Source organism: Cyrtonyx montezumae, unplaced genomic scaffold, assembly GCF_038088225.1.
Source record: "Cyrtonyx montezumae isolate F1298 unplaced genomic scaffold, pur_monq_1.0 scaffold_1, whole genome shotgun sequence".
NCBI classification, from domain to species: domain Eukaryota; kingdom Metazoa; phylum Chordata; class Aves; order Galliformes; family Odontophoridae; genus Cyrtonyx; species Cyrtonyx montezumae.
This window is the reverse complement of record NW_027071825.1, coordinates 783,488-803,834: the sequence shown is the minus strand read 5'-3', so window position 1 is coordinate 803,834 and position 20,347 is coordinate 783,488. Positions and strand designations below refer to the sequence as shown.

The 20,347-nt window shown below is 44.2% G+C and overlaps 1 protein-coding gene across 1 annotated transcript; it reads right to left on the bottom strand.

Annotated features, from left to right (window-relative positions):
* Positions 1-323: 323 nt before the first annotated feature.
* On the bottom strand, positions 324-10,267 carry ZRANB2 (zinc finger RANBP2-type containing 2). The gene is made up of 10 exons (XM_065737151.1): positions 10,195-10,267; positions 10,046-10,098; positions 9,809-9,917; positions 7,727-7,809; positions 6,420-6,496; positions 5,718-5,855; positions 5,160-5,332; positions 2,735-2,821; positions 1,196-1,360; positions 324-657 (listed from the first exon to the last, which is right to left on the bottom strand). The coding sequence occupies exons 1-10, from the start codon at positions 10,248-10,250 to the stop codon at positions 594-596; spliced, it is 1,005 nt and encodes a 334-aa protein (XP_065593223.1). The 5' UTR covers positions 10,251-10,267; the 3' UTR covers positions 324-593.
* Positions 10,268-20,347: the final 10,080 nt, after the last annotated feature.

Below are 20,347 nucleotides of genomic sequence, written 5' to 3'. Positions count from 1 at the left end.
GTTAAGAGAAGGGGCAACCACCTACATGTCTACATCAGCACGGGAAACTAAACAACAGAACCCAAGAACTCACTACTTTGATCCAACGAGCAACAACAGCCCTACAGCTACACTAACCTCTGTGGTCCCACGAGAGCTGCACGAAGCAAGCTCGGGAGATGCAGAAAGCCCACGGGCTCCTCTGACATCCTCACATCCTTTTTGTGTAATTGCCACATGAAGAGCAGAGCGGTGGATGAATGTACCCAACCCACCTCTGCGCAGACATAGGAAAGCTCGAAATTGAGTCACTGAGTCTTTAAAAATTAAAAAACCAAACAAACAAAAAAAAACCCTTACTCTAAGAAAAACAACAACAAAAAACCTTCACACCTCCTCTGAGGAGTTTATGGCTTAAAATGCTATCTCACTTTTTGCTTCATGAATGAACAAAGCTGCAGTTTTCCAAGAAGCAAGGACAGACATGCACCTCTACGAGCAGATTTAGCACTTCTGACCGAGTAAGACACCAACTTCTTAAAAATGTCTCATGCACTGACTGGAAATCTTTTTTTTTGTTTTTGTTTTTTTCCCTAAATGTGAGCTTTAAGACATTATTTCTTTTTAGAACTCGTACGGGAACCAGAATGGGAAGATCCGGATGACGATCTGCGGTGTCTGTAAGATACAAAGGGAGAAAGCATGCAAAGAAATAAGTTGAAATTAATTTTAGCATCCACTTTAGGCAGTCTGCATCCTATAATAGCTGGAAGCCAAGTATATCTGATAGGGGCCTCATGAAAATGTAAAAATAACTTCAAAGCACTTTAAGATAACGAATGTGAATTTAATACTAAAAATCCACATGAGGTTCAATACTGGAAGTAGAACGTAACTTCTAAATGCAGTATTTGCTTATGAAAATAAATTAATAATGCACACGGTAACGGTTTCACACACTGCCACAACGGTGAGCCAGGTGTTGCTATGGAGCATGCTCCCAGCAGGAGGAAGCTTCATTGAAGGAGGGAAAAAACCAAACAAAAAGCAACAAAACAAAGAGGTTTTAACAGGAATAGAACGGGGGAAGTGAGAGAACTACTTCTAACATCAGAATTCAATTGCTTCCTACTCAACCTCTGTCCTTCAAGGAGAAAAAAAATAAAAAGAATCACACATTTAAATACACCCATTGTTATTCTACATAAACCCAAACCTTTCGGGTGACCGTGATCTCGATCGTCTTTTTTTGCGATCACCAGATGAAGAAGATCTAGAACGACTTCTCTTCTTGCTTCTCTCGGGGGACGATGACGAACGAGAGCTTGAGTAAGATCTTTTCCTTGGGGTTGAAGACCCCCTGTAGGACCTGGAGCTGGATCTTTATCGATTAAGAAATAAATCAGATTTAATCCCGGAACAATACAGAAAGAAGCAAGAAAGAACAAAACGAGACAGTTCTTGTCAACGCTCGCTACCCTACTCAACATGGGAGTTATCAAAGACTGTGGATCCTTTCATACTTACTCTTGAGTTAACTGCCAATAAAGACTGCTGCAGTAGCTCTCTCTATACATTTTGCTTAACTGTGTTTCCAGATATGCAGAGCACCAGTGGTTTGGAAACCTCTCTCCAGCCTTCAGCACTACGTACTTGGACAAACGAGCAGTGGGACACCGGGACAGGAGGTCCTCTGTATGTGGACCCTCCCAGTGGTTAACTTCACATAGCAGAAGGGCTCAAAAATCACACCTGTAGCACTGCTTTAACCATGTTTCGCTTCCTATTAAGGGATATTTTGCATTGAAACTTCACTGGTAACCAATTCTTCACCTTACTAGGACAGGGAAATCACCCAGAGGGGATATTCACAAACGTCAAACTGAACTGAGGTAGATTGTAAGACCTTCCCACACCAAAATAATCATTGAAATGTCTTAGAATATCAGTCACTGTGGCATTTCTTAAGGAAAAAAAGCTGATCCAGCTTCACTTACGAGCGTTAAAAAAAATCCCCTTACCTAAAAATAAATAAATAAATAAATAAATGCACTTCTGAGAAGTGTCTTAGCACTCAGGAGTCCTAAACCATCAGTCCAGAGTTACGTGGCAGCACCTAACAAGACTTTTTCTTAGTAAGCTGGGTTTTCAAATCAAAACCACAACACACATTGCTGGTTCAAATGCTCTCAGGGGTCCCACTGTTAATAATAAAGCAGTCCGAATCCAAGCAAGCTAGCACAGTGGGGGCACTGGGCAGGTGCCATGCAGCACAGGGAAATCAGCCAGCCCAGCTGACAAGCCCTTCAGCACCTACAGGAGGCACACGGACCCTCTGCCCCACACAACTGTGAAGATAATGGCAGTGCTATCGAGTGGAAATTACATTCCCTCTAAGAAATAGAAGCATAGCATATTTGCTACTGTTCTTCCCCAACAAGTAGCCAAAGTGGAAACAGCAAAAATTGCTGCAGCAAGTGAACATGCGTTCAGATTCTTCTTCCTCCAAAGTGCAGGTGTGTGGCATCCACTCCTCTAGCTTAGAGCAGACTTAACCTCTTCAAACAAAACCTCGCATTCTCATGAAATACATCGGTAGTGGCAACAATCTTGTGCAGAGACCCCAGGAATTCTGATTTCCAAGATAAAAATGAGTTAATGCTTTTGACCAGAATAAATTTACGGTGAAACAAACAAGCAGTTGGTTCTTCTGCCCTTTTTTCTCTCTGCAAGGAGAGAGTGCTACCTCATTCACCTTGATTTCGACCCACGAGATCTAGAGTGTTCTCTGGAACTGGAGCGAGATCTTGATCTGGAACTGGAAGAACTTCTTGAATGGGACCTGAAACAACACGGAAGATTTTTTCCAGTATTTGACTTGTACTCAGCAGAACAACTACTGCTGTTAGCAGCAGAGACAACTGTGCATCAAGACAACTGGGCTAGATTCACTATAGATAGGTGACAACTTCCCCCTGCCTCCCAATATCAGCACATTACATTTATAAAGAGTAACTTTAACACACTACAGAAGTCAGCTCTGTATTGTTTCCTGTAACAACCCACAGGAATTAAACAGGGTTGCAGCTGTTTTGCAAAACGAGTCACACAGCTGCACAACCTTTATTTCATGAAATCAATGCCTGCATTTTTCAGTTCATGCCTTAACTGGAAACCATTTTCTGTGAGAAGCAAATTAGATACAAGGACTCAAACTCTCTCTAAATCAGCTCTCACAGGTAGTTTGTAAGCAGTGTTCAGTTTTTGCAACAATTCCCCCCTGATTGATTTAAAAACTAAGTAGCACTTTATTCTTGGCTGAAATACAGACAGGTCTAACACCACTTGTAACTACTCAGATATCTTCCCAAGTTTGTCACGTTGATGGAGTTTCTTTAAAGCACAAACCACGAGAGATATGCAAGAAATGGCAGTTGACATGCAGTAATAGTTGTAAAAAAGAAGGCATTGCAATCAAATTCTAATGATCTTTTCAGGCAGAATACACATGCTGTCCATCTCCCAGTTTATATTGTTACCATGCCTTTTTCACTTTGCTTTCCAAACAAAAGCACTAAGAAAATGTGCTTTTAAACTACAAAAAACCCAAACATTTCAGCATTAAAAAACAAAACAAAACCCCACAACAAAAAGCCAGCCAACCCACTGATACTGCCAATACATTTTTTTGTACCTAGAGCGTAAGAGAAAGCTGAAAGACTGCTAGGCAACTTTAGTTAAGTGAAACTACTTTTTACCTGCCTGTTAACATTTGTGAATCATGAAGATTACAGCCAGATGAAGCACTTCTGCCATCTTTGATCTTCCTACCCCTAAACCAAAGGGCTGCACTCCAGCACAGCCCACATAACGATCCCACGTGGGACAACGCAGCCACTTCCTCAAAGAGGTGATGGGATCTTGCTACACACCTCACTTATAAAAACAGCTGACAGGCACTCAGCTCAGGCAGTATTACTCAACGTGCTGCTCCCTGCAGCCAAATGGCAACTACTGGTCTCAAGAAGGCATTTGAGGGAGCCAGGAGGCTGAGAACAGATTGTGGTTTTTTTTTTCCAAAAACATTTCTCATAGAAGAGGCAGCGTGAAAAAAAAGCATGATAACAATGGGGAGAAAGACAATACAGAGAAAGGCTCATATCTGGTTAGTATGAGGGGCTGAAGAATTTGGGCAGTGATCAGAGCGGTTAGAACAGAGAGGTGCAGTTACAGAGCTACAAAGATGAGAAGAAACTTGAACTTTATAATTCTATGAGTTAGCAATTTTGCGTCTTAAACCTATCAGTATTATCCCTGCATTTATTATAAGGCAGCTGAGAAGCTAAACCAGGTTTTCCATAATGTGATTATGAAACATTCGTGGAGTTGTTCATATGTTATTAAATTTAAGTAATAAAACGAGCTCCTAAATCTTCCCAGTAGACATTCTGTTACAACTCCACGATTGGTTCAGGTTGGAAGCAACCTTTAAAGATCCTCTAATCCAACCTGCTGCCAGGGGCAGAGCCACTTCTCAGCAGAGCAGGCTGCCCAGGGCCACCCAACCCAGCACTGAACGCCTCCAGGGATGGGGCATCTGCAGCTTCTTTAGGAAACCTGCTCCGCTGCCTTACCACGTGCATCATGAAAAGGAAAAACTCCTTTCTATAAATTTTCAGTATTATTCTGACTGCACTGCCACTGCGTTTAAAGTTCAAGTTTCTCATTTTTATTTCCAGGATAGCTTCTATTCTGTCCATCGACTGAATCTGTCTGGACTGCATCACTGCCCTCTTCTGCCTCCTTTAACGATCCCACTCTTCTATTTCTCAAATCACAAACCCTACTCAGCATTATTAGAAAAAGCACATTCATTGAATCACTTATGGTCAACAAGTCTGAAAATGAAGTTGAAGAAAAGGACTTTTTTGGTAATTTGTTTGAAGAGTTTAATTGAAAATGAACTTAACTTACTAAAACAAGCAGCAAGACATACAAGGCCTTCCCCACTGAGAAACCACAGAAGGCCAGAACAGAACGTTATCTACCTGTGTAAATTCTGTACATGAAACCGTCAACATTATTAAACTAAAACTGTAAGGCAATCAAGAAAATAAGTAAATAAAGAAGTTAGATACTGACATTTTGCCTGGCGTTACCCTTGACCTGTACCCGTTTACCTGGACCTAGACCTTGAGCTTGAATGAGAGGATGAGCGTGATGAAGATCGCGAGCGGGAAGATCGAGACTTAGAACGACTGCGCCTATTGGATTTCTTTTTCTTATTAGTGTCCTCTTCCTCACTGGCATCAAGATTGTATTTTGAGAGGTCAGCATCATCTTCATCCTCATCCTGAAAAATGCCGACATATAACTCATTTTGTTACTTAGTGATGTTCCATTTTACAGCTAAACCTGAGGTAATTTTAAAAGCCTGTAAGTTTATTTGGCTGTCGTACAACTTACACCTCAACCTATTGAATCCTGATCTCCAATAAGCTTTGATGTTTGTTCTCATTAAAAAAAAACAAAAAACATGTCCTTGAGTGTGCTGCCATTAGAAAACAGATCTCACATTCAGATACTTTCCAGAGCTGGAGGCAGCATTATTCTGATAGCTACTCCCCTACACGACTTCAAGGCAGCTAAGAATATAAGCCAAACTTTACCCACTACTAAACTACAGTAACCAAACAAAAAGAAAACAACCCGTCAATCCACAAAATAAAACACAGTACCTCATCCAATTTGTATTTGGAAAGATCTCCATCCTCATCCTCCTCATCTTCCCCTTCAGATTCCTTATCTTCCACTTCCTTCAGGATAGATGCAGGACCAACTGGCTTCCCTCTGTATTTTTTCTTTTTGCGACCAAACTAAGAAATTGCATTCCATTAGCATGTGAGGGATGAAAGGTCGTTCCCACACTACTTTTTTCCTAGGATTTCTTTGAGAAAATACACATGCATCAACTTAAATCAGGTGTTGATCCAACGGAGGGAGATGCATGAGGAAATGTCAGCCACGAGACTTCTCAAAGAGATGTTTGTCAGATAAAATTAGTGCTTCCAGAGAAAATTAATGGGAAGCCAAATTTAACAAAGAAATAGTGTTATGCTTATGTCTCTGGAGTATCCTTACAAAACAATGCTGAACACATCTGAAAACATGCATTATCTAGATCCCAATTAAGCACATTGAGAAACACAGACTGCATCAGTTTAGTCTGAACTGATTCAAAGTTTCCAGCCCCCAAAATACAATACAGATGCATTTTACTTTCAGTTCAAAGCTTTTGCACTTGAGCATCTGACAGCTGCACCAAGATGTATTTCTCAGCAGCACTTTTTCCCATCAGGAAATCCAATGCAGAGACAGGTACGTTAAGCACAAGTCACACACTGCATGTCTCCCCAGAGCAATGCATTATCTCATCTTACCTCATCGTACTCCCCATCTGACTCTTCACGTTCTATATATTCAACGTTCTCTCGTTCATTAAAGCCTCCTCCATAGCCTTTAGAAAGCAGTAAAATAAGACAATCTTGGGATGCATCAAATTCAGCCACATTAAGCATAAACTTTAGAACAAGCTTTCTGTTTCCAGAAGCCTTCAGCAGCTACATGAATACGAGCTAGAAGAATGTAGTACAACCTCAAGAAGATCACGAGTTATTCCAACACGTCTACTAAAAATAGCCCCTCAGAAATCTAATAGAGAAAACTGATTAAATCACATAAACACCACAGACAGCAGCCACATCAGGAAAGTGGTCAGTGGGAATGGCAGGAAGGGCAGTGCTCCCTAACTGCTCTCCCAGCTGCTGTTTCTGAAACCCCTCTGCCACATCCAGCTCCCACGTGTACTCCTGGACACACCAGCCTGCTCCCACACTGCTACCGTTCTGTGACATAAAGTCAAGTACAGACCCTCAGGAAGCAAATGTGAATAAAAACATCCTGTAGTTGTATTACACTGCACAACTGCCAAGAACTTTTCTATTCCTCTTCATAATTGGAGCAGAGAACTTGAACTACTGATTTGAATGTCAGCTGACTTTGTAACTTACTCCAGACACATGCAACACGCCGTGTCCCACATGCAGCTGCAAATTTACTCTGAAGGACACCAGATCTTCTCTAAGAAGTTCAGAAACACTCTTTTTCTTTTTGAATAATAAACTGTGCTCTTCTCCATGCCTGCTTTTTACTTTTTATTTTCTTAATGAATTAGGGTTTTGCTGTCTGTGTTGAATTTGCTTCCTGGTCCCATTTTGATCTATTTACAGTGTAAACACTATGAAAAGCTGTAAGGATATCTACTCTCCTAATTACTGCTGGGCTGTGTTGTTGATGCAAAAGGAACTTAAAATCCATCACTCTGACTAAACCTTCATTAAGAAATGCAGTCTGGTTTATACAGCCCCAAAAATGTGTTCTGGTTACTGCTGAGTCCTCTGTAGATGGGCACTACATATACCCCAGCTTTTGTAGATCCAGAAAATGTAGCATTACTCCTTCCAAGCTTCTTAATACCAAAACCAAATATTGTGGTGGTTTAAGCCAAACACCTGATGATTTTCCAAATTTAACCAAGCTCTACTTTCTGTACTACTGAAAGTGTAAGAACCTACAGATCTACTTAAATGGGAAAGATCAGTTATACTATGGAAAGAAAAAAAATCAGAACATACAGAATTGTAAAAAGAAGTCTAATCTCAGTATTTTATCACCATATACAACTCACCTGTCCGTTCCTCCAATTTAGCATACTTCGGAGTATTACACATATTACATTCTGACCTCCTGGCCCAGTTCACATTACCACATCTTCAGAGGGGGAAAAAAAACAAAGTATAAGTAAGAAACATTTTAGTTCAAATCTTACACCTCAACATTTAGAAGTTGTAAACATGCCAAGTTGCAGCAGTGATTTGCAGTCACTAACATGGCACAATTAAGACTAAGGATGATGGTCACCAAGACACCAAGGAGTCTGTGAGTACTCTGACAGCATGAAGATGATGGGATGGGGACCATACTAAGCAAATCAAGGGAAAAGAAATAAAATTAACAGGCAGATAAGTTAGCAGAAGAGTGCCCAAAATTCATTAGCATATAATTAGATTTTACTTCAGATAAAATATAAGAGATGTTTAAACAAAAAGATTCTGAAACAACTGAATGGAAAGCAGTTAGCTGCACGCAGCCTTTATGGATACGACTGCTAAAGGAACCAACAGTACTATCAAATTCCCATTCCAGAATGTGCAAGGAAAAGGGGAAAGCAAATACCACTGCCACAAAAAAGGAAAAAAGGAAAAAAGGCAAGTGCTCATGGAGCTATATGGTGAGACACAGTAGTCTTGGTTTACCATTTACTGAAAAATGAAATAATACAGACTTTTCATTACTCTTCACTAGTGGCATTCACAGTTCTGAAGAGTAAACAAAGGTGATACCAGGAGAATGTTTGTCAGCAAGCCCTGTCACCTTCTGCTGCACAGCTACAGTCACGCACCTCCATTACTGCATTTCCTATCCCACTGTGCCCTTAAGTGCCACTCACATTTTCTCCTCCCTTAAAACTATTATCAGGATACTGCCCGATCCCAAGGAGCAGAGGAGATGGTCTGCAGGACATGATATAGCCACAGCCATGCCATCCAGAGGATTCCTTCATAGATACTCCTGCCCAGAACCCCTGCTTGAGCCCACAGGACTGAGCAAAGCTGGGCCTGACCCAAGACAGCTGCTGGCTTCCCTGTTACTGTGCCTGCATGCATAGGATGCACTGTGATGAGGCACTACCTACATGCCCAGCTATCCCAAGGCTGCCAAACGGCCACGCAGACATACGCCTCTCGTATTTTCTCACCATCAGAAACAGTCTGCTGCAACAGTATGTGTAAATGTATGAGCTTTTGCTGGCACTTTGTTTTACTGAGGCAGTATTTCACTTGGGTCACAGCAAACGCAAGCCACTGAAAACCCTGGCCAGATTTCACCAGTCAGGAGGCTCTATCAGCAAGCACATCCCAAATGCTTCAAAGCCCTCCTGAAAGTTTCTCTCAAAAAACAAAGTGCTTTATTAATCTTCTTCTGATTTAAAACTTCACATTCTCAATTGATTGCTTGCAAAATCATCTATGTAGTTAACTGTTTTCAGTTTTACTCATTAAAAACTTAGCTATCATACTGCAGAAAACATCTAATTCCATCTGTGTGTCTGCTCTAAACTTGAGAAGCATACTGGTTTACCAAAGAAAAATCAGAGTTTCTTGGCTTCTTTGCTCTGTTACATTTCTTTTGTCACATTACTCAAGTACATGCTGCCTACCAAGCAAAGATGAATGCTGTCCTCACAGTAAAACACTTCTAAAGGAACACCTGGGTGTTTCAGCACTTTTCTCTCATCAGTATCAACACACGGAAACAGAGTAGCTTGGGCTGGAAAAGACTTTAAGGATCACCTAGTTCCAGCCCCTTGCCACAGGCAGGGTTGCCAGCCACTAGATCAGGCTGCCCAGTGCCCATCCACAGCCTCAGGCATCTCCAGGACCGGAGCACCCACAGCTCTGGGTAACAGTGCCAGAGTCTCACTGCCTCTAAGTAAAGAATTTCCCCCTCACCTCTGACCTAGTCCTCCCTTCTTTTCCTTTCAAGCCATGCCCTCTTGTCCTTCACTACCTGCCTGTGTAAGAGCTCGGTCCCCTTCCTGCTTAATAAGCTCCCTTTAAGTCCCCGAAGGAGTCGCATCTACGCTGACAACGCGGATGTGGCACGGCAGGCGCTGCGTGCCTGCAGGCCGGCTGTTACCGCTGCGTACGTTTTGCACTGCCAGTCGTTGGCGCTGAAGAGGCCGCGGCTCTTCTCCGCGAGGGTCTTCCCTATCTCCGTGCCTCCGGCTTTCATCATTTTGGCTTCAGTCGTTTTCTCTGGAAGCGAACAAACAAATACCTTACATGAGCTTCCCCGGTGACTAAATCCAAACTTCGGACGTTCTTTCCTTTCAGAACGGCGCAAAAGTTCGGGAAAGGAACGGCGTACGGCCGGAAAGGCTCACCTCTCCCACATCGGTTGCAGCTGGTTCTCCTGGCGAAGTTCACGTTGCCACACCTGGGGCAAGGACACGGACACACGTCAGCGGCCGCCAACCGCGCCCCGGGCCCTCCCCGAGCCCCGGCCCAGCTCGCCCGACCCCCCGGCGCTCACTTCTTGTCGGGGCAGATCCAGTCCCCGTCGCTCACGCGAAAATTCTTGGTCGACATCTCGGACCCGCAGAGCCCCGCCGAGCACCGCCGCCACCGCCGCGCAGGAGGAAGAGGACCGGGGCCCTGCGCCGACCGGGCTGCCCGCCGCGCCTGCGCTCTGCCGCCTCAGCGAGCCGGGCCCGCGCCGGGCGCGAATTTCGGTCAGGCAGCGCCTCGGCCGCCTCAGCCCGGCTGCGCGGAGAGGACGCGGAGGAGGCGCGCCCCCAGCGGGTCGGAGGACTGACTGCAGCTTCCGCGCGTGCGCAGTGGCGGCGTCCGGTGCCGGCAGCGGGCGCTGCGGGTCTGATCCGCGCGGGTCTGATCCACGGCCATAAGTCACTAAGGGGCGGGAGGCAACGGGACGAGGCCGGACTCCTCTCAGCAGTGTGTGGCGATAGGATGAGGGGAAGTGGCCACAAACTGAAGCATGGGAAGTTGTGCAGCAGTGTGCGTGGGAACTTCTTCCCAGTGCAGTGACGGAGCACTGGAGCTGCACACAGAGGCGGTGGGGTCTCCTTCTGTGCAGACGTCCCAGCCCCGCCTGGACGCCGAGCTGTGCACCCTGGGCTGGGAGCTGCTTTGGCAGGGGGTTGGACTCGGTGAGCTCTGCAGGTCCCTTCCAGCCCCTGCACTTCTGTGGCTCTGTGAAGGCTGAGTCCTGAGCAGGGCAGCTCTGCAGTGAAGGGCCAACGTGTGAAAAAGGTCCACAAAAACCCTGAGAAGAACGAGTGCCCAATGAGGGCATGGTGGCAGGTGTGGGCTGTGCTCCTCACCCTCTGTATTTTCGAGTTCAAAATACATCAGCTCTACGTCTTGCTCACGGCCTATGTAAGTGGTCCTGCATAGCACAGCTGCCACGTTTAAAAACGTACGTTAACAATTTTTGGTCAGAATGACAGCCCTTCATTGCACTCATCAGTCTGAGATGAAAGGGTCAGCCTTAGTGCTACAGTAGAGATGGCTTCAAATCCGTGGTCCCTTTGTCAGCGCAGATCTTTAAAATGAAGTCAATAAAAAAGTAAATAAAAGATCTGGAGAATCCAGTTACTGCCCCGAGTGCCTGGGGAGAGAGATGCGCTGCCGCCATCCGATGGTGTACAGCAGGTGGCACTTTGGTAACGTGCATCGTTTTCCCAGGTACTGTGATTGAAAACGAGAGGCCTGCTTTGTTAAGGCGTTCAAGGCAGGGAATTTAAGTATTAATATATCGATAGAGATATTGCCCCCCCACCCCACCCAAAAAACAAACAAAACCAAAAAGCAACAATAACAAAAAAAAAAAAAAAAACAACCAGAAAACAAAACAGAAACAAAAAACCCAGCCTCACTGTCACCCTGCATCATTGGCTCTGGAAATGAAATGCAGTATTACCTTTGCCTTGCGTGTGGTACAGAACGTGAAGTTGTCAGGGTGCACCTGAACTGTACAGTGTGCCTCCACCCAGAGCTCCTGCAGGCAGGGCTCTGTTCCTGCCTGCTCCCTGCAGTGGGGCACAGGGAGAAGCTGAAAGCAGAGGCTGGCCACGAGGAGTTAATTCATTCCCACATACTGTCAGCAGAGAGCCTCTCAGAAGGAGCAGGAGTGTTGATCATCAAGGGTGGCTTCAGGGAGACAAAAAGCACCCAGATCTATAGTAAAAAACACAGTGTGATGGAAGGTTTTATTCTTTTGCTTATTAAAAAGCAGCTTGTGCAAAACTAATATGCTGGAAGAAAATCGGTACCTTGGCCTCACGATGAAATGCACTGAACTACTGGATCCTTGGGTAAGACACAGCTCTGAAGTCCCGGTTTCCCACTGAGGTCATTGCTCACGAGGCCATTGCAGTGCTCAGGGCTGGGGTCTCCCTCATGCTGGTGTCTGAAGAAGCACTGAAGGAGTGAAGGCTGCTCAGGTTTCACTGCCTTCGCATGGCTCCTGGGCCGTACAAAGATCAACTTCTGGGGAACAAAATTGAAAATGAGCACGGAGAATACCTCTCTATCTTGAACAGTAAAATCCTCATGCTATTCAGGTCATTAAGAAAGACCCCCTGTGGGTGACTTCAAGGCCAGGAATTTGTTCCTTACCCTGGATTTCTCTTAAGGGAAATCAAGACACAAAATTCTTAAATTTTACATTAAGAAATGAATCAGAATGGGCACTTTCTTTTTTAAAAATAAGCATGAGCAAAATTGCAGTTCACCTGGTAATAATTTCAGGCTTAAATGTTTTAAAACTTCCCTAAAATTAATGAGAAGAATATTTCGGTGGTATTTGTCTTCTTGCGAAGGAAGTTCCCCAGAGAAGCTCTGCCCAGGCAGCAGTTGGATGCAGTTGGACACGTTCTGGAAATCAGACCTTGGCCTGAATATGCAAAGGGAGTGCTTTTCTATAACTTCTGTTTGTTCTGTCCATTTAATTCAAAGCTTGTATTAAAAGCTGAAAAGCCAACTGGGGACTGAAAAAAACATGACTTATTTTTTTTTAATTGATGAATAAATTTATTTAATTTGTGAATATCTTAATTTACAGAGCAGGACCCAAGTGGACTATGTCTAAAGTCCTGAAGGGCACTGTGAGCAGGCAGCTCAGCTCAGTGACTAGGTAGGGTACTCCTTTTTCTTAATAAACCAATTAAAGGTTTTTTTGATATGCTCATCTTCTTTTCCCATGTTTCTTATGCAAAGCTCCATTAAAATATCTACTTCACATTTCAGAACACTCTGAACGTTTTTATTGAATTCCTGTTTCTATCAGGATCCATTTTGACTTCAAGTGTATGTGAGGAACTGATAATAATGAAGTAAATGAAAAATACATCACCCTTCAGTTTAACATAATGAATCTGAACAGTTGAGCATGAAAAAATGTATAGAAAACTGTTTAATTGGCCTGTCTCTAGACACAGAGTCCTACCAACAAGCACAGAGTATCAGTTTTCAGGAAGAAAACCTAAATGATATGAAGGCCAGCTGAGATCAAAGCCAGGTAATTAAGGGAAGGTTGCCTGTGCTTCATTGCTCTTTCATTTTGTGGCCTCCAAGTACAGAGTCTGCATGCCACACTTTATTAAGCAGTGCGGGGCACCTAGGAATATTAAGCATCACTTTAAAGCACTCAGTTCCTTATTGATGCTTTCCAAGACATAATCACAATTTCAGATTCATGACTTAAATGCGAGCGGTGTGCTTCCATCAGGCCAAATCAAACTCTCGTTGCATTGGTGTGGTTGAATATGCTCAGAAGTGCTCACAAAATAGTGCTTGGCTGTTCCTTTTTTTAGAGAACATCGTAACTGGATGAGTATTGTTTAGGCAAGAGACTGAAAAGCATAAATGCTGTCCTCTCTTGGAGGCACTCACAGGTTTGTGATGTACAATGAAATACAAAATCGCCGTGCTGGAAAGCAGCTTCAGGACGTACCGAGCGTTTGGAGGGTTTGCTTTCCAAAGTTTGTTTCAATTTTTGTGAGTGACAGACGTTTTATAATAGCATTGTTCAGCAAATGATGGGGACTGTCATGTCACTGATGTGCTGTTGGAGGAAAGATTTTCTTCATATGAGACGGTTACTGAAGGTTAGACGTTGTTTGTCACTTAATAACTGAATAACTAAAGAATATATCAAGCCCACCAAGAGCACATAAAATCACAATATGAATGTTACAAACAATACTTTAGGTATATGTGTTCTACTAAGTGTTCTACTAAGAGTGAAGTTGGCCAGTGTTCACTCACTCATACAGGGGTGTGACTTACTGGGGACTTGCAGAGCTCCCTTCACCCTCTGCTGCTGCTGGGCGGTTCCACTGAGTGCAGTCATCCTATGGCAGCTTTTGGCTCAACCCACAGCCTGGGGCTCCCCAGCCGTGCTCTGTGAGCTGCTCTGACACCCAGCTGTGCTCTGTGAGCTGTCCTGCCACCCAGCCTCTCATTTCCAGCCAAGCAACAAGTAGTAGTCACAAACATTTCTTCATTTTGTCTTCCCATCAGCTGATACATCCACCTCCCTGATTTCTGTTCTCTTATCGATGTCCTCTTGCATCCGGAAAGGGACCCTTCCTCTTTTCCATACTTAAAACAAGTATGTATTATTAAACCTTTCCTGGCTGGCTCAGTTTCCCACGTCTTCAGTCTGTGCTCTCGGCATCTCCCATACAGCTCCCCCAGCTGGCAGGGCACAGGGCTGAGGTCTGCCCGCCTCATTGCTGCTGGCACTGTGCTGGAGCTTTGCTGTCCTGCAGTGCTCCTCCTTGTGCAGGTTACACGGAGGTGTTTTCTTCCAAGAGAAACATCGCATCATGAATTTGTACTTGGTTCATGACTCATTACAGGTCAGTGTTTCTTGCAGTGCTGCTGCTCTACAAGTTGTTCCAACTTAAGACTTGCATATTTGGTATCTCCCTTTCAACCTTGCCTGTGGCCTGAGCTCAATTTCATTTTTATTAATTTGAGATCAATTCTCCAAATATCAAGGTAACTCTGTTGTTAGAGTGAGGGCAGCATGGTTGGGTCGTGGTTGGACTCGATGATCTTTGAGGTCTTTTCCAACCTGAGTGATTCTGTGATTCTATCCTAGGATTCTATTTCCCTCTGGTGTGCTGGAGAAGCTGAATGGAGAGAAATAAGTTTAACATGATGTGACACATTTTGTTTTCACATAAACCTTGTACACTTTTTGATCTAGGTGTGTTATTTGCTGTTGTGACAAATGAAATATTATTACATGTCATTACTAAAGCAAAAACAGGAAATATTTTGCCTAAGCAGCGTGTGAAACCAGCTCAGATTTAAAAGGAAAATTGTGCGTGGCCATTGCCTTGACACCTTGCTCACTGTGCTCTGCTTCCCCCATGCCTCCACATCCACCATCAGCGTGTAATTCCTAAGTAATGTGGAGTGTCAAAAGACAAATGTGCAGGGATTATGAAAATGGATCGTATTTCATCATTACATTTTTACTCAAACACAATAACAATATTTTCTCTAACTGAGCTCTCGGTGGTGTTGACAACATCCTTCCCTGCACTCAGAGTTGTGATACAGATGCGTTATTTCCTTCAGCAAATTTTACCTGTCAGACAGTTGTTTTAGTTCTAGAGCTCCTTCTCAGAAATAAATAGGGGCTCACGATGCACGTCAGTCTTTTGACAGGAAAATCCAAACATATATTTGCCCACAATTGTGTTGACATTTGCGATACAGTTTAAGGGCTTTTTTAGAGCCACAGGAGATGTAGTTGAGTTTTTAAACTTAATCTCCAAAGCAGATTGAAAATAAAGAATGATTTTACCATATCATTTAGGAGAAGTAAGCGACCCAGTGAGGCTGCATTTCCTGCTGTGTGGAAGGGGACTGTCTGAGGTCCATGCACAGGAACTGCACGGGTGCTGGTGCTGGATCTCCCAATGCTGGAAGACTTCATGGTACAGCAGCTGATCATTCTGCTGTTGACTTGATGTGGCAAGTTGTTGTCAGAACTGACATGATTGGGGATATAGAGTTTATTTATTTTTCTTTCAGAACAACTGAGAGCAATGTTTTATCCCAAGGTGGTTGTTGTGGTTTATTTTTATTTATTTTTATTTATTTTTTCTAACTGAAGCCAGTTTGGAAGAGCATCAGGTAGTGTTTTGGGGTAAAAATGCCATCATAACATGCAATCCATTTTCATTGTCCCAGTCTATCTATTAAAACTCCATTGTCTATTCTAAACTACACATTGGTGGTGAATGCAAAGGATCTGTTGAACCAGAGTGTAATATGCATATTTGCATATGTATTCAGTGTGTACATTTTTGGAGCAGTGTGTGGAAAGATTGAAAGCGCAGCTGCCATGATGGAGAATGGCCATGTATTTCCAGACAGTGATCCTCACAGATCCATGTTGGGGCTGCTTGAACAGAACCAGCTCTCTGCTGGCTGGAGGCGAGAGCTCATTACGCGAGTCAGACATCACCAGGGAGCCTTCCTCCTCTGGCAGGGGAGCTTGCCAGCCCCCCGAAAGGGCAGATGATCCCACTATATAAGCTCAGCACGTTGGCAATGAAAGGAAGGTCCCTCTGCTGGAGGAGTGAGCCAGGTGTGTGATGCAGCAGGACGTGGCCCATCAGATGACGTGAGGGAGCTCAGCAGTTCCAGGTGGAGCATTTTTAGGGGTAGGGGAAAGAAAAAAGTGCCCCTAACACCAAATCTGATGAAGGTGAATATTAATTGCTAAAAGGTCCAGTGAAGCCAATAGATATGGGGAATTATATATGGTAAATATATAATAATATGATAAATATGGTGGTGGATGGAGATTAAAAGAATCTGCCATGCCCTAGCCAAGATGAGAAGAGCAGTAGTGATTCCTTATTAATACATTCAGAGATGGTAAATCTAAATGAAGGATCAGGATTCTCTGAGTTAGAGGATAAATGACAGGATCAAATAGTTATGAATTGATCGTGGTTACATCTTTATGGAAATTAGTAAAAGGCATCTAGCCATCCAAGAAACAGAAGTCTGTTACACTTAAACCGGGGGGAAATTGTACTGAATAATTTAAGATGGAACTTGAGACGTTTACAAAAAAGGGTATTTTGATTCAAAAAAGGACTTGCTGGAGAGGGGAGGCTGTGTCTGGTGCCTAGCAGAGGTGAGCTTGGGAGGGAGCAAGAAATGCTGCAGGGCACAGCTCTGCCTATGGGCACAGTGATGTGTGGTGCTGGGTGGGACGGAGAGCATCAGGTCTGTTCTGTGTGACCCCAAAGGAACATTGGGGCCTCAGCAGGATGAGCAGAGCATGCATCCTCAGCCTACGGGAAGGTGATGTTTGAGAAGCGTGTGTGTAAATAAGCCAATCTTTATAATGTTCAAAAGGTATATTTGAGCACCATGTAGGTGAGATGCAGAATAAATAACGCCCTTTATCCACACTGACAGCTATAATTACTGTGGCTCATGAAAGCTTAGTTTTGATATGAGTGAGAGCATTTAATGGGCAAGTGCAGTCAACTCGGAAGGAAAGGTGAGGCATGCATAAGGAAAATCTAATACATATCTTTTGAAAGCCAGGCTGGAAAGAGTTCATCCTTGAAGGAGTCATTGTCAGGCAAACAAGGCGTGATTAACCTTTCCCATGCTCATCCTGCTCCACTCTGCTTGTGCTGTGTAGCATCATCACTAATTAGGGTGCCATGGAGCTCGGTGCTGCTCTGGAGGAGCACAGTGTGGCCTGGGGGTGCAGAGGAGTCCAGGCACTCCCAGCCATGCAGGGAACCCAGTGCACTGACACATACCCCATTTGGTGGAGGCATGTCAGTAGTGTATTTGAAGGGTCGAGGATAATTAGAAAAGAATGAATCCCAAAGTTTTGGTACTGATTCACAATAATGCTCTTCTCAGCTATACTTTTATTGATGGATGCTGAATTACACCACTTAGTGCTCTGTGATGTCAGAATTAGGATAGCGACCCTCCTGCAGCTTCAGAATGGTATTCTTACACCTACAGTTCATTTCTGTGGTTCTGCTTTTGCTTCCTACCCAAACGGAATACTTGGCTCCTTCAAAAATTCTGTTTTGACAAGAGAAAACAACAAAGAAGTGGATCTGGCTCAGGCCATGGGCTGAGCCCCCACACCCAGAGGAGAGGCAGCAGCATCCTCCAGAGTTGGCTGTTTGGTTCTGAGGGCCACATTCACACAGGCCGATCCCCACCATGCCCAAGGAGAATCATGGTTCTCCCTTTGCTCTCAGAGAGCTTGTGAATTCTCATACATCTCTGCTTACCAGCCAAATGCAATTTGGTGTCCTCATTTTTACAGTCAATTCTGCTACAAATTTGCACATTTCAGTGAAGACTGTCTCTTTCCTTTTCCAGAACACTCAATTACAGTAACATCAGACGCAGAAAATCATTTTGACAAGTGTCCTATTTACAGAGAAATGAATAGCCACAAAGTAGAAGAATTCTTTTTTTTTTTATTATTATTTCTTTCTTTCTTTTATTGGGGAAGAAAACTCCCAAATAAACTTAGTTTCTCCTTAAACTTCACTTACAAATAGAATAAGGAGTCCAAATGACATTTCCAGTTCGCATCATGCTTCAACCACCACGCTGACCAAAGCAACCCGAACCAAATGATTCCAGACTCAGAGCTCACACCTGTGAGATGCTGAGTTTCCCATCTGAAGCTGAGAACTTCTATGTGCTGACTGACAAACAAATCAGTGCTCTGCACCTCCGTGTGCAAGAAGAGGATTTTATACCAAAAGCTTGCAGTGCCGTTTCGATCCCACTTTCCCATCGGGTTGGGCTGGATACTGAATTCAAAGCAAGCTCCCTATGAGTGAAGTGGAGCAAAGGTGTTACTCCACTGCTCTAAAATACAGATATTTATATGCACACAGAAGGGCTTTCTGGAGGTGCTGTAGTGTTTTTTAGTGCTTTTGCAGATGCGGCCTGAGCTGCAGTGCTGCCCAGCAGCTCCCACCCCAGCCTCATTGCTGTGCTGCCTGCAGCTCCAGCCCCAGCTTCAGCAGAAACAAAACGGGGCCGGTGCAACCCACCTGCTTCCACCTCATGCCGCTAGAAACTCAATTTGTCCTTATTGAGTTAGCACCTCTGCTTTTTTCTTAACAGCAGAGATTTTGAATGCTGTGCAAAAACTCCGCGTTGCTATGGTTATAGCACAGCCATTCGCAGAGCCTCCAGAAGTAACCAGAAATGAGATGAATCCAAGGGCTGGTATGAAAGTCGATCAGCATCCTCTCCAAGCAGTGCTGCCTTTCAGATGTTTCCCTGCTGTCAGCTGGGGAGTGAGGGTGGCAAACTAGGTTAATGGCATCGCCTTCCTTCTGAGTAATATAAAATTCATCTACAGCTGGAATCTTCAATTTAAATTATCTCCCAGGAGAAATCCAACCTAAAACTTTGGGACTAAGTGTGTGCAGCTCTTTTTTCCTCTGCCAAACTAAAGCTATACCTGTCTTCTCTTATCCCTCCCCTCTCCTTCATCGTCTCCCACCCTGCATGTCATAACCTTACGTGGCCCCTTCTGGGCTGTAAGCACAGAAGAAGTATTTCCAAAATATCAGCCAGCAAGCCTTATGTGGAGCCCACAGAGGGGCTGTGAATGGCTCCGTGGTGAGGGGGCTGGTCCAGCAGGGGCAGGGGGGCTCCACCAGGCTCCCTAGGGCAGTGCTCCCGTAATTGCTGGTGCAAAGTAATGGTGACTGACAATTTCATCTTTAAGCTATTTATCAGTTGGTGCTCTTCATGTCAGGTGTCCCAGGAACATGACAACTCTTGTCAGTGAAACAAGAGCACCCGGTGACAGGCTTGCAATTGAATTCCTTCACCCAGCACTCCCAGCATTAACACTGCGTTTGAACAACTCCATTCATTTATTCAGAAAAAGAGAAAAAACAAACACACACACAAAAAGCAACCCAGTGAGATCCTGACAAAATATATAACTTTTCTGAATCCTAAAAGGCACCTGGTTTGGCTTCCTCAGTGCCACCAGGGTAACCTGTCTGGGTTTGTTAAGTGCCTCTTTATTTGTTGCCGGCGAATGAACCAACCGTGGTCATTCTGCCATGCGTGGGAGCCACTCGTTTGCCATGAATGATTCATAACTCTGACTGCTTTTTAATGAAAAGCCCCGGTTAGAATTCTACATAAGCTCGGAAAGAAGAAATCAAAATCCTACCCTCTCTTTTCGTTGGAATTTATAATAAATGACAACCAGAGAGTTATTCTCCCCCACGCCTCTCCTTGCTGACACGCAGCCTTGTCTGCAGGCTCCGCTTGGCTGCCCGCTGTCCCTAAACCTGCTCTGTGATGTTGCTCTCAGACAAACATTCTGGAGAGACAGTTCAGCTCGACTTTTATCTCGCATTAAAACACTCCGAACTAGAGGAAGGATAAAGAAAGGCTGCGGGAGGTCGCGTGTCCCTGATGCACCCAAGCAGCAGTGCCAGCGGTGCGGGCCGTGAGTTCCCTCTGCGGAAAGAAGCCGTGCGTAGGAGCCAAGTCGCTGTAGTTATAAGCTCACAGCCTATTCGTAATGCTTTTTATAGCTTGGGTGCATCTGATTATTATTAAGCATAACACTGTGCTTTTCCAGGGCCCAAGGGAAGCAG